Genomic DNA, 18062 nt, shown 5'->3' with positions numbered 1-18062 from the left:
AAACTGATGCAAATTAAAGTGGATGAAGAAACAACTTTCCGCAGGTGGGAACCGAACCCACAACCTATGCGAAGGTTGTGGGTTCGGTTCCCACCTGCGGCAAGTTGTTTTTTCATCCACTTTAATTTCCATTAACTTATCGTTTCTTTATTTCATTTATTAAGCACAGGTAATTTTCCCTATGGTGTCCTTGGTGTCAGTGTTTGTTGGCTTCTTATGATATGACTAATAAAAATCGGGCCCCTCGGTTAACCCCCTTTCTGCTCGTTGATATATATATATATATATATATATATATATATATATATATATATATATATGTATATATATATATAAACGACAAGAAAGGGGGTTAACCGAGGGGCCCGATTTTTATTAGTCATATCATGAGAAGCCAACAAACACTGACACCAAGGACAACATAAGGGAAATTACTTGTGCTTAATAAATGAAATAAAGAAACGATAAGTTAATGGAAATTAAAGTGGATGAAAAAACAACTTGCCGCAGGTGGGAACCGAACCCACAACCTTCGCATTTCGCGTGCGATGCTCTACCGATTGAGCTACCGCGGCGCTGTTTCCCCATCCACTTTCTTGGGTATTTATGTGTACTAGCAAACCCTGGGAGTGTTAGCCAGTACCACCACTCACAGACCAGCGGAAGGTGCGGAAGGTTGTGGGTTCGGTTCCCACCTGCGGCAAGTTGTTTTTTCATCCACTTTAATTTCCATTAAGTTATCGTTTCTTCATTCCATTTATTAAGCACAAGTAATTTTCCCTATGTTGTCCTTGGTGTCAGTGTTTGTTGGCTCCTCATGATATGACTATATATATATATATATATATATATATATATATATGGTACTGTGCCAGTACTACCGCTGTTACTACTGCTAGCTACCGAGAACGTTGGCATTCTGCCTTGATATGTAATGCCACCAATGTGAACGGTCGCAGCAATTATAAGCAGCAGTTTCTTACTTGACAGAATTGCACATGTTACCGAGCTAATCCTTATAGGAATGCTTCGGACTTATTTAAACCACACCGAGTTTCTTAGCCTGAAAAGGAAATCTACGATGCGCTTAGAACGACAACGGCTACGACTACAGCAAAATTAATCAACTCGAGAGTTCTATATCATGGCCATGAGGTCAGCGAAACTCGTTGTTATGAATGAAGCATACCACAAAACAGATAATCTTTCAAACTAAATCACGTCTACTCGCTAACGTAGCTAGCCAGAATTTAAAAAAAAAACTTTTGTCTAGCTGGCGTTAGATTGTGAATAAGAGATCCGTGTAGATGTCGAAAGGTCATTTTATTTTGCCTGTGGTCAGGGATATTCTTTGTTCCTTGCAATAGCGAAGCAGTCAATGGCAGGTTTCAAAACCCAGGGCATCTACCTAGTTGACGTTTCTAAATTCCTTGAGTTTTCCAGGTTTTTACCCCGAGTACATTTGCAATATTCCGTGAGTGTCTCGGAACTTTGTTTTATGTCAAGGCGGGCTCCCTACATCATGTAGCCGAATGGTGTCACTCTCTAGTAAGCATGCTAAAAAATAAAAAACAACGTACTCCAGTTTGAGTAGTAAGGGGTAGTGTTTATTTTATTCAAAAAGAAAACAGAAGGGAGGGGTTAGTAAAATGCACAGCGAATAAAATATCTCCGAAAAAAATGTAAAACCCACTGCAAATCGAGTCGAACGTTCTCAATTACGAATAAGGAAGAGATACAAACAGAACATTTTCGAATATGAACTATTTCTATCAACTGATAGCAAGCTAATTGGTATGAGGCCCGAACCTTATCGCAAGTGAGATTCTCTCGCAACAGCTGGTAAGTTCTCCTCAACTGTCCCTGACATATTCTCAGCCTGCGCACAAGGCCTCAGTGTTGCGTATCACTGTTTTAAAGAGTTTTTAAATTGGATGAGGGACACCTGCATCTCGGCGTCACCCGACACTTTGCTTTCAGAGTGCAAGCTCCTCCAAAAAAGCGGCGGCATGCTTCCTTTCCCGTTCATTTGTCGATGCGTAGGTCCTTTTGTCTTTTTGTTCTCCTTCGGCTGCGCGTTCGCCATACGGACTATCTGAAGCATCCTCTCGGATAGTTGTACAGTCAGCGTCCGATTTTTCGGACTCCCTAGGGGGCGCAGAAACGTCCAAAAACGAATGCATGTGTTTTACAACCCTTAAGGGGCTCAAATCGCCACATGCACGCCCGAAAAAGCTCTGAAGGCCTGCCAGTACACTTATTAGGCATATCCGTGCTCTTACTGTGATAGGAGATGGAGGGTGCATGCGTGTGTAATTAAGGAATACACACATACTGTGACCCGTGACAGTTGCCCCTTCCCACAGTTGTTATGCTTCACAGCTTAACACTCTTGCAATGAGGCAAAGCTGACTTTCGGAAACCAGAATTATGCAACGCGTTGCGCTTTCCGAACTTCTAAGCCAATCGCAATGACCACAAAGGCGGTGTCGGTGCCATTGCTGACAGCGGCGAATTCTTTCAATGAAAAACACGGCAAATAACGGCAAGAAGATTAATACCGAACCTCGAAGCAGCCAGGCCTAGCATTGCCGCGGTCGTAGCTACGGCTGCCAGCGGATCTGCGTGCGGGTGCACCGGTTCGGGGCGGCGTGGTTATTAACATGGCGGTGGTTGTGGCTTTTATTATTGCCGTTTCGGACCTGCGGTCACGGCAAAAGGTGCGGAAAATCGGACGGCGAAGGGTTCTTGCGTCCGAAATTTCAGGCGTTCTTATCATTGACCCTATAGGTACGTGGTGGTGTCGCGAAGTCGTCCGAATTATCTGGCGTCCGGAAAGTCGCTCGTTGACTGTACTCTGGCAACTCCTCCAGCCGACGACGCGACATCAAAGACCGTTCGTTACGATTCCTCTCTGTTACTCGAGCCAGCACTACCGCGACTTTCGTTCTCTTTCAATAAAATTACAGCTAATTTTCCCTGATAGAAGCACAAATTCCGTGAGTTCTTCCTGAGTTTTTCCAGACTACTCAAAATCCCTGAGAATTCCCGGTTTTTCCGGCTTTCCCGGTTGGTATAGGCCCGGTTAAACCTCTGGCAAGCAGGTTCTTGGCGAGTGCCACGATTATGTAGTTTCCAACGGTGCTGCGTCGTCAATACCTAAGATAACCAACGGTTGCCTGCAGGTTTGCTTCGGGACGTGCACTAACCTTTGACATCTGCTCATGGCCGTCCAAGGGCACGGCCACGCCGGCCATGCAACAACAAGCGCCGCGACATCTCATTAGCGTCCTTCGAGACGCTGACCCGGCAGAACTGCTGGCACGGCCTGGTCAAGCAGAAAACGCCCGCCCGTCTCTCGAGCGGAATATTCGGCGCCGTGTAAGCAAGACCAGGAAGGACCTCATCAATATTCCGGTGGTCCCCGGCACTCGACGTGTCAGAGTAACGGTGGCGCAGAGAAAGAAGTTTGCGGAGTCTGCAGAGCGGGAAAGCGAACTCCGGGAACCGTGCTCCATCCAACATGGAGATGGTTGACCTCTCCCCACCTTTCCCCTCGAGAGATTCTGCGACGATTGGCTGAACTCAGCAATTGGACGTGAAAGAAAACACCACGCACTCCGAAGTGGGTGCCGGATTCTGCTGAGCACAAGGCTTCGGGTTCGATTCCTGGCCACGAAGGTGGCCGCATTGAGATCGTCGCACAACGACGCATGAGGCCGAAGCAGTGGTACAAATGTGTGCTTTGCTGCGCACGCCGTCCGCAGAAAGGTATAGTTTTGTATTACAGTTCAACAGGAAGTTCAATAGGCACAGTTTAACATTCGCGCAGAAAAATTGCCTTTCATTGCTTACTTCGTAAGATAAGCTACAGCAATCGCCCGTCTTCCCTACCGGTTTCGCCGCCACTTCGTACTTCGCACCGTCCGCACAATCACCCATGTTTCAAACGCATCAGCACTCCCACATACTATCAAACTGTGGAGCGGTCTTCCCAACGACACAATCAAGACCCGAGACCTGGTAAAATTTCGAACAGACCTGATTGCCATATTCTCATGTGTTTTTTTTTTTTGTCAACTTGTTTGCTTTATTCTAGCCCTTGCTAACCATCGCATAACTGTTTTTTCTGCATTTTCTAGATGATCCAATTGTAATGCACATGTAATTCGTTTTGTATAGTGACTGTTGCTTCTCTTGCCCTCATTTTTTTGTTTTCCCCCGGTCATGTAATGCTGCAATTGGAGCCTGTGAGGCCTGCGAATAAATAAAGAAACAACTAAAAAAAGGCAGACTACAGACTCTCCCGCATTTCATTCTCGTTAGACAGTCTTTCTAATTAGACTGAACAAGAAAAGCTCGGAGTAAAGCTATTCATCTCAGTACGTAGTTTGCAGTTTGTTTGGAACCGGTAACTAGCCAGTTGACTATCGGTCCAAATATTCTGTACGTACTTTTTGATTTTCCAGGAGTAAACCTGTATCACAGACCGAAAAAAAAACGTAGCAAACACGACGCAATGTAGGAGCGCCCGCTTAATTATTCAAAAGAAACGAGAGAGCGATAGATAGATAGATAGATAGATAGATAGATAGATAGATAGATAGATAGATAGATAGATAGATAGATAGATAGATAGATAGATAGATAGATAGATAGATAGATAGATAGATAGATAGATAGATAGATAGATAGATAGATAGATAGATAGATAGATAGATAGATAGATAGATAGATAGATAGATAGATAGATAGATAGATAGATAGATAGATAGATAGATAGATAGATAGATAGATAGATAGATAGATAGATAGATAGATAGATAGATAGATAGATAGATAGATAGATAGATAGATAGATAGATAGATAGATAGATAGATAGATAGATAGATAGATAGATAGATAGATAGATAGATAGATAGATAGATAGATAGACAGAGATAGAGAGAGAGAGAGCTTAGCCAGTGTAGACCAGCTGGCTACTCGGGTAACCTGCATGCACAATGACAGAACCAAGGTAGGCAAGGCTAGTTCTATTGTCATTGAACAGCTGTGGCTCTGGCGCATTGAATGAATTAATGAATTGTCTTCAAGCATGCTCCATGCGCTTCAGTAGCAGTAGTCTGAATGAGCACCCCCCTGGCTCGGATAAGTTGCCGGTTTGCCAATTGAATCAGCAAAAATTTCGGTTGCAGAGATCACGACTTGGAATACCGATGCGACCTGAAGTCCGGAATTTTCCATTCTCTTGCGAACCTTTTTTTTTCGAACCGTGACTAATGGTGCTAGGTTAAAGCTATACAACACATCCCGAGAGCTTGACTGAAACCGCCTCTCATGGTAGAAGTTTCTGTTGCACGAAATTTCGGCATAAAGCTGCGAGCACAGCTATGCCGTTTCTCTGATAAGACAAAAGGCCGCAGCATAATAAGAAAGGTATAATGCGCAATTTCTACAGCGACAAAGTTCACTCTGGTTTGCGGCAACTTACAGGGTGTTCCAGCTAACTTTAGCCAGAGTTCAAAAATCATACTATTTTTTAAACGTCTTTATTTCTGCATTTAATAGGCGAAGCATTGGGGCAGAAAAGTGGTGCTCTATTATTCTGCTTAATTGCATGATTAGTCAAAATCAATTAACCACCTTCGGAAGCAACGAAGTTAGGTAAAAACTTCGAATTAGAGAGCTGTCGAGGATCTTGCATAACGTCCGCTTATATAATTTCTAACTTTCCATCTATTTGGTATTAGCGTTTTTCCGCTTACTGCAGATGCCCGCGAAATACAAAAAAATAGAAAAGAAAAATACCACGTAACATATCCGCTTGCGCGCCGCGATTGCAGCGCTCCCAAACTGTCGGCGTACATACGAACATAGTATCTATAGCAGGGCTTGCTGCCGCTTAAAAGGCGACAGGGCAGTGACGCAGGCGTTGGCTGTGCGATTTACGCCAGAGACACCCTTCCCTCGCGGCGGTTCATGATATCGATAAGCAGACGTTGTTGTTAAGCGGCCATTTGCGAGTACATAGCACCCGACCAAGTTGGGCACATTTTCCCCGGCAGGTGTCTCGCTCAACGCGAACTTGTGGCACCCGAACATGTGGATCATGCGCATGACGTTGGTGAAATGAAAATATGACGGCGACAGCACGAATGCAGCCATGAACCGGACGATCAGAAAAAAATGGGATCGCGTCGACGGAAAGACGGCAAAACGATGACGACGGAACGACCACGGCGGCGCGTGACGACGACGCAATGCCGACAACGGCACGAAAACGTTGCAATGACGAGGACAGTACGAAGACGCATGACCCAATGAAATTACGAAGCTCGACTGAAGACAATGGAATGACCACGACGGTGTATAGACGACGGCACGACCGCGAATGCACGACGACAACGGTATGAGGACGGCGCTATGACTACGATTGCATTATGACGGCGGCGAGGAGACAACGCAGTAACGATGACAACAGAATGACAATGAAGGAATTATCACAATGGGAGGTGTAGGCGGTAACACGACAACGGCGCGTTTGTGTTGGTGCTGAAACCCGCGCTTACGTGTGTTACCTGCTGGGCCGCCTCGGTTCGCGTTATATCCAGTGCCGGTTTGCACTACATCCAGTACCGGTCAATGGAGCAAAACCAGCAGGCAGCATCCGCAAACTATAGGGGGAAGAGGCAATAAAACTTCGTTTTAAAGGTAATGCGCGTATGAAGGTGAGCACTACATGTCCAGCTCCGAAGAAAAATGCCGAAACATAGGCCCACCATATACCAACACCTACTACTTTAAACAGAGCTTCGTATAACTGCCGAGTTTGCGCTAACCCTGCCTCAAACTGTTCGGAAGGATCCTCTTCATAAAACGGACTTCGCATGAGTGCACGCTGAAGCGCAAGTATGACGGGAGTGCGACAGCAACCTGAGACAAGCAGAAGGTGGGCCCATTAAGAGACAGCGCTCACCTTTGCTCTTGTCCTGCGACTTGTCCTTGGAGTTGAAGAACTTGAACTTGTCAAGCATAGAGTTATTGTTGCTGCTGTTGCTGCTACCCTGGTGATTGACAGCGTTGTTGTTGTGGTTGGCGACGACGGCCCCGTTGTGGTGGGCGGAGGCGATGTGCGATCCCTTGGGGATCACGTGACCGTTGCCCGGTCCGTTGGACTGGGCCGGCGGCTGCTGGCGCACCGGAACGCCAGCGTTCTTCACGGGCAGGTGCGAGATGGACGACGACGATGCGGTCGAGGAAGGCCTGCGACGGGGAATGCGGCAGGGTTTCCCGATATGGAAGTGAAGAACAGGACCATGGCACTTACAAAAAAGCTCCTACGCTGTAGAATTGCTCGCAGGGAAAATATCCAGCGAATTCTCATGTTGCAAATGTCGTTTGCTAATGCGGCTGTCCACTGAGAAAGAGAACTGACGAAATAAAAGCTTTATGAATAGTATCCCCGGGGTTTCATGTAATACTCCTGACCCTGCGTGTGACAGTCTCCTGAAGAACGGGGCATGAATTCACTAAAGCTTTTTGCTCGTAGGTGCTTGCCATTGGTCGACCACTTTTGTTAATGATATGTCCAACCTTAGGATTGCTTGCAATTTCCTCGTGCGATCCATACTAGCGTAAGAGGTTTTTTTGTGAATACAAGCCCTGTTTCACAAAAACTAGAATTTATTTTAGGAGAACTCCACTAGGAAGCAAGGCGACGTAAGTGGCCCTAGCCAACACTTGCAGGTCTCGATGTAGTACACATACACAAATAACCAAAAACTGGGCAGCAGAATGGCCGTCCCGATAGCTTAATTGGTAAAGCAACGCCCGCGTAATGGCACGATGTGGGTTCGGCTCCCTGCTGCGACAAGTTCTAATTTCGCGCACTTTCACGTTTTCCCCTCCTTATTATTTATTCATTTCAATTAAACGCAACAATTAATTTTTTATGGCTTCATTGTCCGATTTCTTCATGTGGTTTTTACAGACGAAATATTCAGCCCGTAGGATCTCATTGCTCTTCTCGCTGGCGTTATTAGCGAGCGCGACGCGACATTGGAAGCACTGACCGTGGGCCTCCGAGATCTGGGGTGCGTACCAACGCGCCGACGTTTGCGTTAGTGTTAGTTTGTGTATGCAAGGGTACTACTTTGAGCGCGTAAAAAGAAAAACAACGAACTACCAAATCAAATTACAGGCATGCGGGCCCACGTACTTGTTGTGTTGCAATTCTTTCTTTCTTTTTTTCATCATCTTCGTGCTCAAACTAGTAGGTACGAGCAACACGGCTGCGCCGGGGATTTCGGTAAAGACGCCGCAGCTAGCCGTGTCAATCTGCCCGGCGCTCGATGTCATAATGTGTGGTAGAAAGCTCGTCTCCAACCTGGAGGTTGACGTGTTGCTTTGTATTCCTGCTTGTTAATTAAGTGTCTTTTCTTTAACCAGGATGCCTCGACTGAATAATGACTAGCTTATCCAGACGTAAAGATATAGGTTACTCGTTTTCATATTATAATGCAGCATCTGCAAAAGTTCCATATTCCTAATCAATTATTTCTATTTTTTTTAATTGCGACGACAGGTATGATGAGACTCGAATATTCGTGCTGCAGGTCCAAGATTTGTTTTCTGCAAAGCTTGTGCGGCATTTGCACAACAAATATATAAATTTGGAGGACTTAAGAGCACTCGTTCATTAGTCGTGATTCAAGGGGCTTTGCGACCAAGGAAGTGCGCGCTTCCACCTTTAAACGCTTCCCAAGACGAGGTGACGACAGAAAAAAACAATTTTTAAATGTATGTTTTTAGGAGATGTTGGCGCCTTTCACTGGCGACGGCTACTGATTTTCGCATAGAAATACATTTTATCGAAGGGCACACGTTATGGAAAGGCCAAACAAAAACACACTCAAACTTACAACGAACTAATGCAATTAAGCCAAACGCACTTAATTTTAAAGTCGCACTCACTCTCACAGTCAACTCACATATTTACACTATAGACATCGAGTTAGAGCTGTTACATAAAACGCACTGAAACGCAAGGTCCGGTCACATAAGTCAGAGGGCACAAAAGAAAACACGGAATAAGTTCACGGGAAGGCACATAAAGTCAGACGCAGAATCCGACGATGTCAGGCCTAATAAAGCAACTGCACGGTGCTTACGATAGGTGATAAAGCGCCGAATCGTGGATGAGAAACCATGCAAAACAGCTCCTCACCGTTAAGCATTGACTGTACTAAATTATTATAACGTGCTTCTCTTCGCTCACCTGGACCTGTCGCTGTTTGCTGTGCGGTCCCTTGTGACGACGGCCGACTTTGGCTGCGGGATGAAGGAGCCGGTGTGCGGTGACCCGGACCGTGAACTGTTGCAGCTCGTCGATGTCTTGGGGGCCGCGATGCCCGAAAGACCTGATGTAGAAGCAACGGGAAAAAAAAAAAAGAAGTACATTGTTGAGCGACATTGGTGCCATTGCATTTCACGATTCTTTGTTTCCTCACAGTCTGCTGAGATGTTCCCAACCGATTAGCTCGGAACAATGGCAACTGCATGGAATCCGCTTTTCCGTATAAAGAAAAATGGGACGCGAGACAAAATACGTCAAAATGCGCTATAATACAGACGACATAACGATAACATAAACATAGTAGAGGTCCCCCTTTAGGATTTATAAATTTTTCTAGATTCTTCAGAATAACGGTATAAAAGTTACCCTCGTCGAGCACAACATTAACAAATACTACATAAGCGTGTCAAGGGAAGGGAGACACGACTTAAGGTAGTCGGTCGATTCACGAGGTCAGTGATACGGAGAACGATTAACTGTTGGGCCTGCATAGCTGAAGAGAGGAATTAGCGCAACAGAAGACACACAAACATTGGAAGCGGGGAGAACGCAAGCGCTATACTTAGAACTGTTTAATAGCAGGATGAACTTTACAAATCCAGTACAGGTGCTGTATGCGGCACGATCAGATAATGCATCGTATGCAAAGACACTCATAAAAATAGTGTCAATAGAGAGTTTAAGTGTGTCCTGTATTCGGGTAAACGCGAGCAGAATGGGGGTTTTACCGAATGAACGGAGGCGCAAACGAGAACTGCCTGCACGGTGCAGCCACATGATAAAGCAGAGCTCAATCAAATATACACAAAGCTAATGTTGCAGTAAGCAACTGTATTTTACTTTGCCGCCGGTTTAAATTTTCGGCAGAGGCGTAATCGTATTGCTGCCGTAAATGTACACCAGCAGCAAGGTAACGAACAATGTTTGCCCGAATACCGGAGACGCCAAAACTCTCTATTTAAAACATGCCGCATAAACCTTGAAACACCTATTATTGGGCCTGTGCTGTGAATTTGATTAATACCCGCAAAATGTCTTAGTAAAACGAGTTGTAAAGTAGACTGCTAATGTGTTTGTTCTCAGAGTCAGTATACGCCATAAGGTAGCGTCCGTTGCTTTTCACAATATTTCACATCGGACATCAACTTCAAGTATAGCCGGACTGGTGCTTTCCAAGTTTCCTATGCACGAAAGATTCGACGTTCTCATATGCGACCTTCCTGCAGAGAGTTCTCGCACGGGGTCCACATTCTCTAAACTCGACGAAACTCAGCGAAGAACTGAACATTCCAAATCCGTTCTGAAGCAGTATGCGCTTTTGGTGATCGAGAAGATGCAAGAAAAGCGGCGAAACTACATTTTCAATGGACCGAAATAATTGCCGCCTGAAAGGGATAAATATCCTTTTTTGCCACGCATGCGCGCAAAAGGTGCACAACACTATCGCAGCAGGACGCATGTATACCACATCGAAGGCGGCGGCACAAGAATTCATATTCTGTGTGGTGCGCGGTGCAATTGACGGCTCACTTATACACCAGCCTCGGTTCTTTCGTCACAATATAGCCTTCCGGCGCAAGGGTTGAAGAGATGTTGTCGCTCTTGCCGGGTATGCTTCTCCCCGACAATGTGTGTGCGTGTGCGCGTGTGCGCGCGCGCGCGCGCGTGTGTGTGTGTGTGTGTGTGTGTGTGTGTGTGTGTGTGTGTGTGTGTGTGTGTGTGTGTGTGTGTGTGTGTGTGTGTGTGTGTGTGTGTGTGTGTGTGTGTGTGTGTGTGTGTGTGTGTGTGTGTGTGTGTGTGTGTGTGTGTGTGTGTGTGTGTGTGTGTGTGTGTGTGTGTGTGTGTGTGTGTGTGTGTGTGTGTGTGTGTGTGTGTGTGTGTGTGTGTGTGTGTGTGTGTGTGTGTGTGTGTGTGTGTGTGTGTGTGTGTGTGTGTGTGTGTGTGTGTGTGTGTGTGTGTGTGTGTGTGTGTGTGTGTGTGTGTGTGTGTGTGTGTGTGTGTGTGTGTGTGTGTGTGTGTGTGTGTGTGTGTGTGTGTGTGTGTGTGTGTGTGTGTGTGTGTGTGTGTGTGTGTGTGTGTGTGTGTGTGTGTGTGTGTGTGTGTGTGTGTGTGTGTGTGTGTGTGTGTGTGTGTGTGTGTGTGTGTGTGTGTGTGTGTGTGTGTGTGTGTGTGTGTGTGTGTGTGTGTGTGTGTGTGTGTGTGTGTGTGTGTGTGTGTGTGTGTGTGTGTGTGTGTGTGTGTGTGTGTGTGTGTGTGTGTGTGTGTGTGTGTGTGTGTGTGTGTGTGTGTGTGTGTGTGTGTGTGTGTGTGTGTGTGTGTGTGTGTGTGTGTGTGTGTGTGTGTGTGTGTGTGTGTGTGTGTGTGTGTGTGTGTGTGTGTGTGTGTGTGTGTGTGTGTGTGTGTGTGTGTGTGTGTGTGTGTGTGTGTGTGTGTGTGTGTGTGTGTGTGTGTGTGTGTGTGTGTGTGTGTGTGTGTGTGTGTGTGTGTGTGTGTGTGTGTGTGTGTGTGTGTGTGTGTGTGTGTGTGTGTGTGTGTGTGTGTGTGTGTGTGTGTGTGTGTGTGTGTGTGTGTGTGTGTGTGTGTGTGTGTGTGTGTGTGTGTGTGTGTGTGTGTGTGTGTGTGTGTGTGTGTGTGTGTGTGTGTGTGTGTAAAACACTTCCAGCTAACAAGCGATTGTGAAATACTGCTAGTCTTCGCCTCTCGTTGCTGCATGTGTTATGTGCGGCTGGAAAGCCCCTCGTCGGCGATGAGGAGTGCATCGAGCAGTGAGTTCTGGACGTGACGTGCACGTGACTTTATGTTGTTAGTTGAGCTTTTTTGTAAAATGTTTATATTATGTTGACCTGCTTCTATTGTAGCCTCATAAACTAAGGAAATAATCATTTTGCAAGAGAAAAAAAAACAGAATGCCAAGAAAGGGCGCATCCTAACAGTACACATTGATGTACTCTTAGAATGAAGTAGGGAGAAAAAGGACAATAGTCCATATTAGACTCCTAGAAAAAAAAAGAAAAAAATGAAAGAAAAAGTTGGGAAACATCTACCCTTCGCCAAACCCTACGGTACCGAGCTCTGTCGTTTGCTTTGATAAGCAACCGACAGAAACCGACAATAACGACTAAGTTGTTTGATTAATTTCTTTGGAATCCGGTGAGCTTGCCACAATTATGTTGTGTCGCCGCCTTCTTCCCAACGTTTAGCTATTGTATGAGTGGAAGCTTATTATACGTGAAGTGAAACACTTTTGTGCTATTTACCAGCTCGCTAGCATGCGCGGAGCACTAACTTTCTTTACTACTCTCTGTACCATCATCCACATCATATGTGGTCGTATATTACACATGATATATTGGCCGTAGAAAACAGTTTTCTAGCGATCCCATGTGTTTCAGGAACACAAACACGAATAAAGTAAGCACGCTAACCCTGGAAGGGAAACTGTTCCTGTCGCCCACACTAAATTCACACGAGGCGAGCAGCGTTTATTTCCTTTCTGCACAATTATCTCCTCTTCATTTTTTTTCCTCGCAAAACTGAGCTTCCGGAAGACGAGAGGACCGCAACATCAGCGAGCGAGGAGATAAGTGGGTCGGCAGCCGTACGCAGCTCGCATTTTATGCACAAAACGGCGAGCGCACGAACGAGACCTTGGAATCCGTTCTCGCGGTGCAGACGAGACGCGCTCGAGGAAAGAGAGAAGCGAGCGAGAGGCGCGGAGTGTGTGATGCGGGAGGAGGAGACCGAGATGGATGCGACAGGCACGACCTTGCGCGTATACGAACTGCGAAATACGGCAGACAGTCACGAAAGGCGTTTGTGCCCCCACGGGAACGTGGCTATGCAGTGTACACTGTGTAACGTGGCGGAGACGTGGACATCGAAGCCGAACGAAAAAATAAAATACGAGAATATACCACGCGTGAGTACGATTAGTTAGGTTTAGCTCCACGAAGCAGTGAACACCGTGGTTTCTCAGAAACGCTAATTGGGGCACAACTGCGGAGAAGAAGGAAGAGGGAAAGAAATTAAATTAAGCGCTGGTGTTCTACGTGCCAAAACCTCGATCACGTTAGGAGGTACGCCATAGTGTGGGGCTCCAGATTTCATTTGAACACACGGGGTTCTTTGACATGTACCTGAATGAAATAGGTGCAAAGCAAAAGAGAAGCTAACAGGCAAATGAATGGTTGATTATGAGGAACAGTAGTCGGCAAGGAATGTCGCTGAAGCCAACGTTTCGACAAAGGGACTTGTCTTCGGTAGGGCACTGACGAAAACAAATTTTTTTCGTCGATGCGTTGCGCACGGCGACATCCCTTGTTCCGCCACTGTTAATCATTTAAGTGCGAGAGGGACATATTATTTATATTGACAGAAAGGCGGGAATGTTGCCCTGATCGGTAGCTTAGCCTTCTACTGTGCATTGAGAAAAACGGAGCCGGGAGTAAAAGTAATGATGACAATCGGGAGACGCAACTGCTGATATACGTGCCGACTACATTGCGGCATACCCAAAAGCCGCGAGCCCAGTACAGTCTGTCGTGAAGTAGGCACGAGCTGGTCTTAAAAATCGTAGCTGCACAGTCTGTGGCAAATCAATCACCGAGCACACCAGAATGTGGGTGCAGGCCAGTTGGTTATTCATGATTTTGGAAGTTACCGCAAGAAAAACATGGGACTTGAACAAAGGCACAACACGAAGCGGTCAACACGACCGAAATCAGACTTACAACTATCAGAACAGTCCCTTATGTCTACAGCAGAAAGCCGGGCGCCATTTATTTACGTGGTTATCGCATATAACTCATTAGTAGTTGTAAGATTTATTTTGTTTTTTCGTGCGACACTGCGTAAATTCGGAACGCTCTAACAGTTATTCAGCTGAACCTCGGCTGCTGTGGCTCTATACGCACATAAGAATATCAATTATGAGGCACCGCGTAGCGGGAAGGCGGGTGGACTGTTTCGGGATCGCCCGAAGGCGTCATTAACGTGCACGCGAAACTTCATCACGTGGGTCTTCTTTCCATTCGTGACCCGTCACGCACACAACCCCACTGAGTACGCCCTTCTTATTTATAAATGCGAACGGCGCGACCACCGTCTCCCGGGCCATGGAATACACGCCGTGTCGTCGTGTACAGCAGATCGCGTGTATAGCGGCGGACGACCGCCGTAGCGAGCGAAATAAATGTCACAAAGAAAAGTGAACAACGAAGAGAGGAAGGAACGAACGCAAGTAGCAGACCACTTTGGAACGAGCCAGCGCGCAGTAGTCTCGTCGCAGACGCGACCGAGAACCTCGACCCGCAGATACACACACCGCTCAACGCAAAGTCGGGTGCACCAGGCAGCAGTGAGTAACAGCACGTGATCACGCGACCGCCTTGTAGGTAGGCACGGAGCCGGTCCCGTATTCGGCGGAGCCACTAAGGGTCGCAAGCCCACGCACGAACATGCGCGCAGGCGCATGCGCGTCTCCGAGGAGCAGAAGGAGTCGCGCGCAGAAGGGCGGGCCCAACACGGGCGGGCTACATTGATTCCTAATTACGCGCCTGGACCCGAGCAGGCCAAACCGATAATGACGCCGGAGAGCCGCGGGACACAGAGCACACGCGGCAAGCCCGGCTTGCCCTGTGGTACGCGAGATGATCACCAGCGCCGATGTACGGGACGACTGGAGGCCTTGCGGTTAGCGGGTGCCGGAGAAAATCAAGGCACGCGCTCGCGCGCGCACCCGTTATTTTGGCCGACGCGCGAGAAAGGGCCAACGGGGGAGGAAAAAAGAAAGAACGTCGCGCATCGACCCGAACCGAGCCTCAAGCACTAATTGTTCGGGAAGCACTCGGCGCGAAAGGGACCGGCTTCTGTCCGACCGAAGGGCGTGTCGGTCGCGGTATATATCGGGTCGCGGCAGACCGCATTTAGCGAGGGGTCCGCGCGACCTGGCAATTGTCGTGTGCATTTACTACGCTTCGAGTGCCACATTTTCCTAGTGTAACGTGGCTCGGAGAGCTGCTCCGTTTCCCGAGCACCAGGTTCCATTCCCGGCCGCCGCATTCTGACGAGGGCCGAATGCGGAACCGCTCCCGTGCAGGCCGAAGACTGGATGCATGTCAAAGAAGCACGGGTGATCGAAATCGCTAAAGGAACGCTGGCGCAAATTGTTGCTTCTGTTGTCGCTTTCAAGGCCAATAGACCTGGGAAGCGCTTGCCGCGATCAAACTGGTTAAACCTACAAATGCTTGCAGCGACTCCTGCTTCCTTAAACAACGAAAAGTAGCGTATCAAATTACTCTCATTTCCATGTTTTCTGTTATCAGACCTTTTAAGAGAACGAGGACACCATGCTTGCCTTCGCGTGTTGTCTTCCAAAGTTTACGCGTAGTTTTCTAGTTCCAGACTGGCTATCCATAATTTTTTTTACCATTGCCAAGCAGATATAAGGTTCCATTTCTTTTTTACCCTCGTCAAGTGGATATGAGAAACAAGTCCCTGTAAGTTCATTATTATTATTATTATTATTATTATTATTATTATTATTATTATTATTATTATTATTATTATTATTATTATTATTATTATTATTCACTTACGACTGCATCTTTTGCAGAGCGCGTGCATTTCAGCAAGGAAGCTCTCCAAACGATTCGCAAAGAATGCGTAAAGCGCCCGACATCTTGTCACCGTCGTGTCGCTTTGCGATCACGCACTTGAAATGACAAGCCATTCTTTCAGTTCGCGGCAACGGCTTTTTCCCCGCAACCCACGAAAATCGCAATTCTCTTGACGCGACGCTTTTCGTCCGCAAGTCCCTCCACTCCCCCCGTTGTTTTCCGTCAGTCGCAATTCCCGTTCCCTTTCGAAGCCAAACCTTCGTTGCCTCGGGGTTTGGCTTTCGTCGTCATTTGCTCGCAGTATATATTTGTGGATCATCATCGTCATCAGCCTGGTTACGCCCACTGCAGGGCAAAGGCCTCGCCCATACTTCTCCAACAACCCCGGTCATGTACTAATTGTGGCCATGCCGTCCCTGCAAACTTCTTAATCTCATCCGCCCACCTGACTTTCTGCCGCCCCCTGCTACGCTTCCCTTCCCTTGGGATCCAGTCCGTAACCCTTAATGACCATCGGTTATCTTCCCTCCTCATTACATGTCCTGCCCATGCCCATTTCTTTTTCTTGATTTCAACTAAGATGTCGTTTACCCGCGTTTGTTCCCTCACCGAATCTGCTCTTTTCTTATCCCTTAACGTTACACCTATCATTCTTCTTTCCATAGCTCGTTGTGTCGTCCTCAATTTGAGTAGAACCCTTTTCGTAAGCCTCCAGGTTTCTGCCCCGTAGGTGAGTACTGGTAAGACACAGCTATTATATACTTTTCTCTTGAGGGATAACGGCAACCTGCTGTTCATGATTTGGGAATGCCTGCCAAACGCACCCCAGCCCATTCTTATTCTTCTGATTATTTCCGTCTCATGATCCGGATCCGCCGTCACTACCTGCCCTAAGTAGATGTATTCCCTTACGACTTCCAGTGCCTTGCTGCCTATTGTAAATTGCTGTTCTCTCCCGATACTGTTAAGCATTACTTTAGTTTTCTGCATATTAATTTTTAGACCCACTCTTCTGCTTTGCCTCTCCAGGTCAGTGAGCATGCATTGCAATTGGTCCCCTGAGTTACTAAGCAAGGCAATATCATCAGCGAATCGCAAGTTACTAAGGTATTCTCCATTAACTTTTATCCCCAATTCTTCCCAATCCAGGTCTCTGAATACCTCCTGTAAACACGCTGTGAATAGCATTGGAGATATCGTATCTCCCTGCCTGACGCCTTTCTTTATTGGGATTTTGTTGCTTGCTTTATGGAGGACTACGGTGGCTGTGGAGCCGCTATAGATATCTTCCAGTATTTTTACATATGGCTCGTCTACACCCTGATTCCGTAATGCCTCCATGACTGCTGAGGTTTCGACTGAATCAAACGCTTTCTCGTAATCAATGAAAGCTATATATAACGGTTGCTTATATTCTGCACATTTCTCTATCACTTGATTGATAGTGTGAATATGGTCTATTGTTGAGTAGCCTTTACGGAATCCTGCCTGGTCCTTTGGCTGACAGAAGTCTAAGGTGTTCCTGATTCTATTTGCAATTACCTTAGTAAATACTTTGTAGGCAACAGACAGTAAGCTGATCGGTCTATAATTTTTCAAGTCTTTGGCGTCCCCTTTCTTATAGATTAGGATTATGTTAGCGTTCTTCCAAGATTCTGGTACGCTCGAGGTCATGAGGCATTGCGTATACAGTGTGGCCAGTTTCTCTAGAACAATCTGTCAATCCTTCAACACTCTCTCAGTTTCTCTAGAACAATCCTTCAACAAATCTGCTGTTACCTGATCCTCCCCAGCTGCCTTCCCCCTTTGCATATCTCCTAAGGCTTTCTTTACTTCTTCCGGCGTTACCTTCGGGATTTCGAATTCCTCTAGACTATTTTCTCTTCCATTATCGTCGTGGGTGCCACTGGTACTGTATAAATCTCTATAGAACTCCTCAGCCACTTCATCTATCTCATCCATATTTGTGGATACGTATAGACAACTCGGATCACTGGGTCTGCGCTCGAATAGGCAACTCACTGCTGGCTGCTGCTATCCGGTCCAGTACACAGTTTGTGTCGCAGGCTTTGTCTGTGCCACTGGGATA

The 18062-nt window shown here is 46.7% G+C and overlaps 1 protein-coding gene across 6 annotated transcripts in view; it reads right to left on the bottom strand.

Annotated features, from left to right (window-relative positions):
• Positions 1-18062, bottom strand: part of LOC142568146 (uncharacterized) — a 326673-nt gene that overhangs the window by 254012 nt on the left and 54599 nt on the right. For all 6 annotated transcript variants that reach the window (XM_075678219.1, XM_075678221.1, XM_075678222.1 and 3 more), the window contains exons 2-3: positions 9279-9420; positions 6978-7264 (exon numbers count right to left, since the gene is read on the bottom strand). In XM_075678219.1, the coding sequence (XP_075534334.1) occupies positions 6978-7264; positions 9279-9420 (429 nt within the window). The remainder of the gene's footprint in view (positions 1-6977; positions 7265-9278; positions 9421-18062) is intronic.

The sequence above is a fragment of the Dermacentor variabilis genome, unplaced genomic scaffold (assembly GCF_050947875.1).
Source record: "Dermacentor variabilis isolate Ectoservices unplaced genomic scaffold, ASM5094787v1 scaffold_17, whole genome shotgun sequence".
Classification (NCBI taxonomy): Eukaryota; Metazoa; Arthropoda; class Arachnida; order Ixodida; family Ixodidae; genus Dermacentor; species Dermacentor variabilis.
The sequence above is the reverse complement of the archived record's forward strand: the minus strand, read 5'-3'. Positions and strand labels throughout refer to the sequence as shown.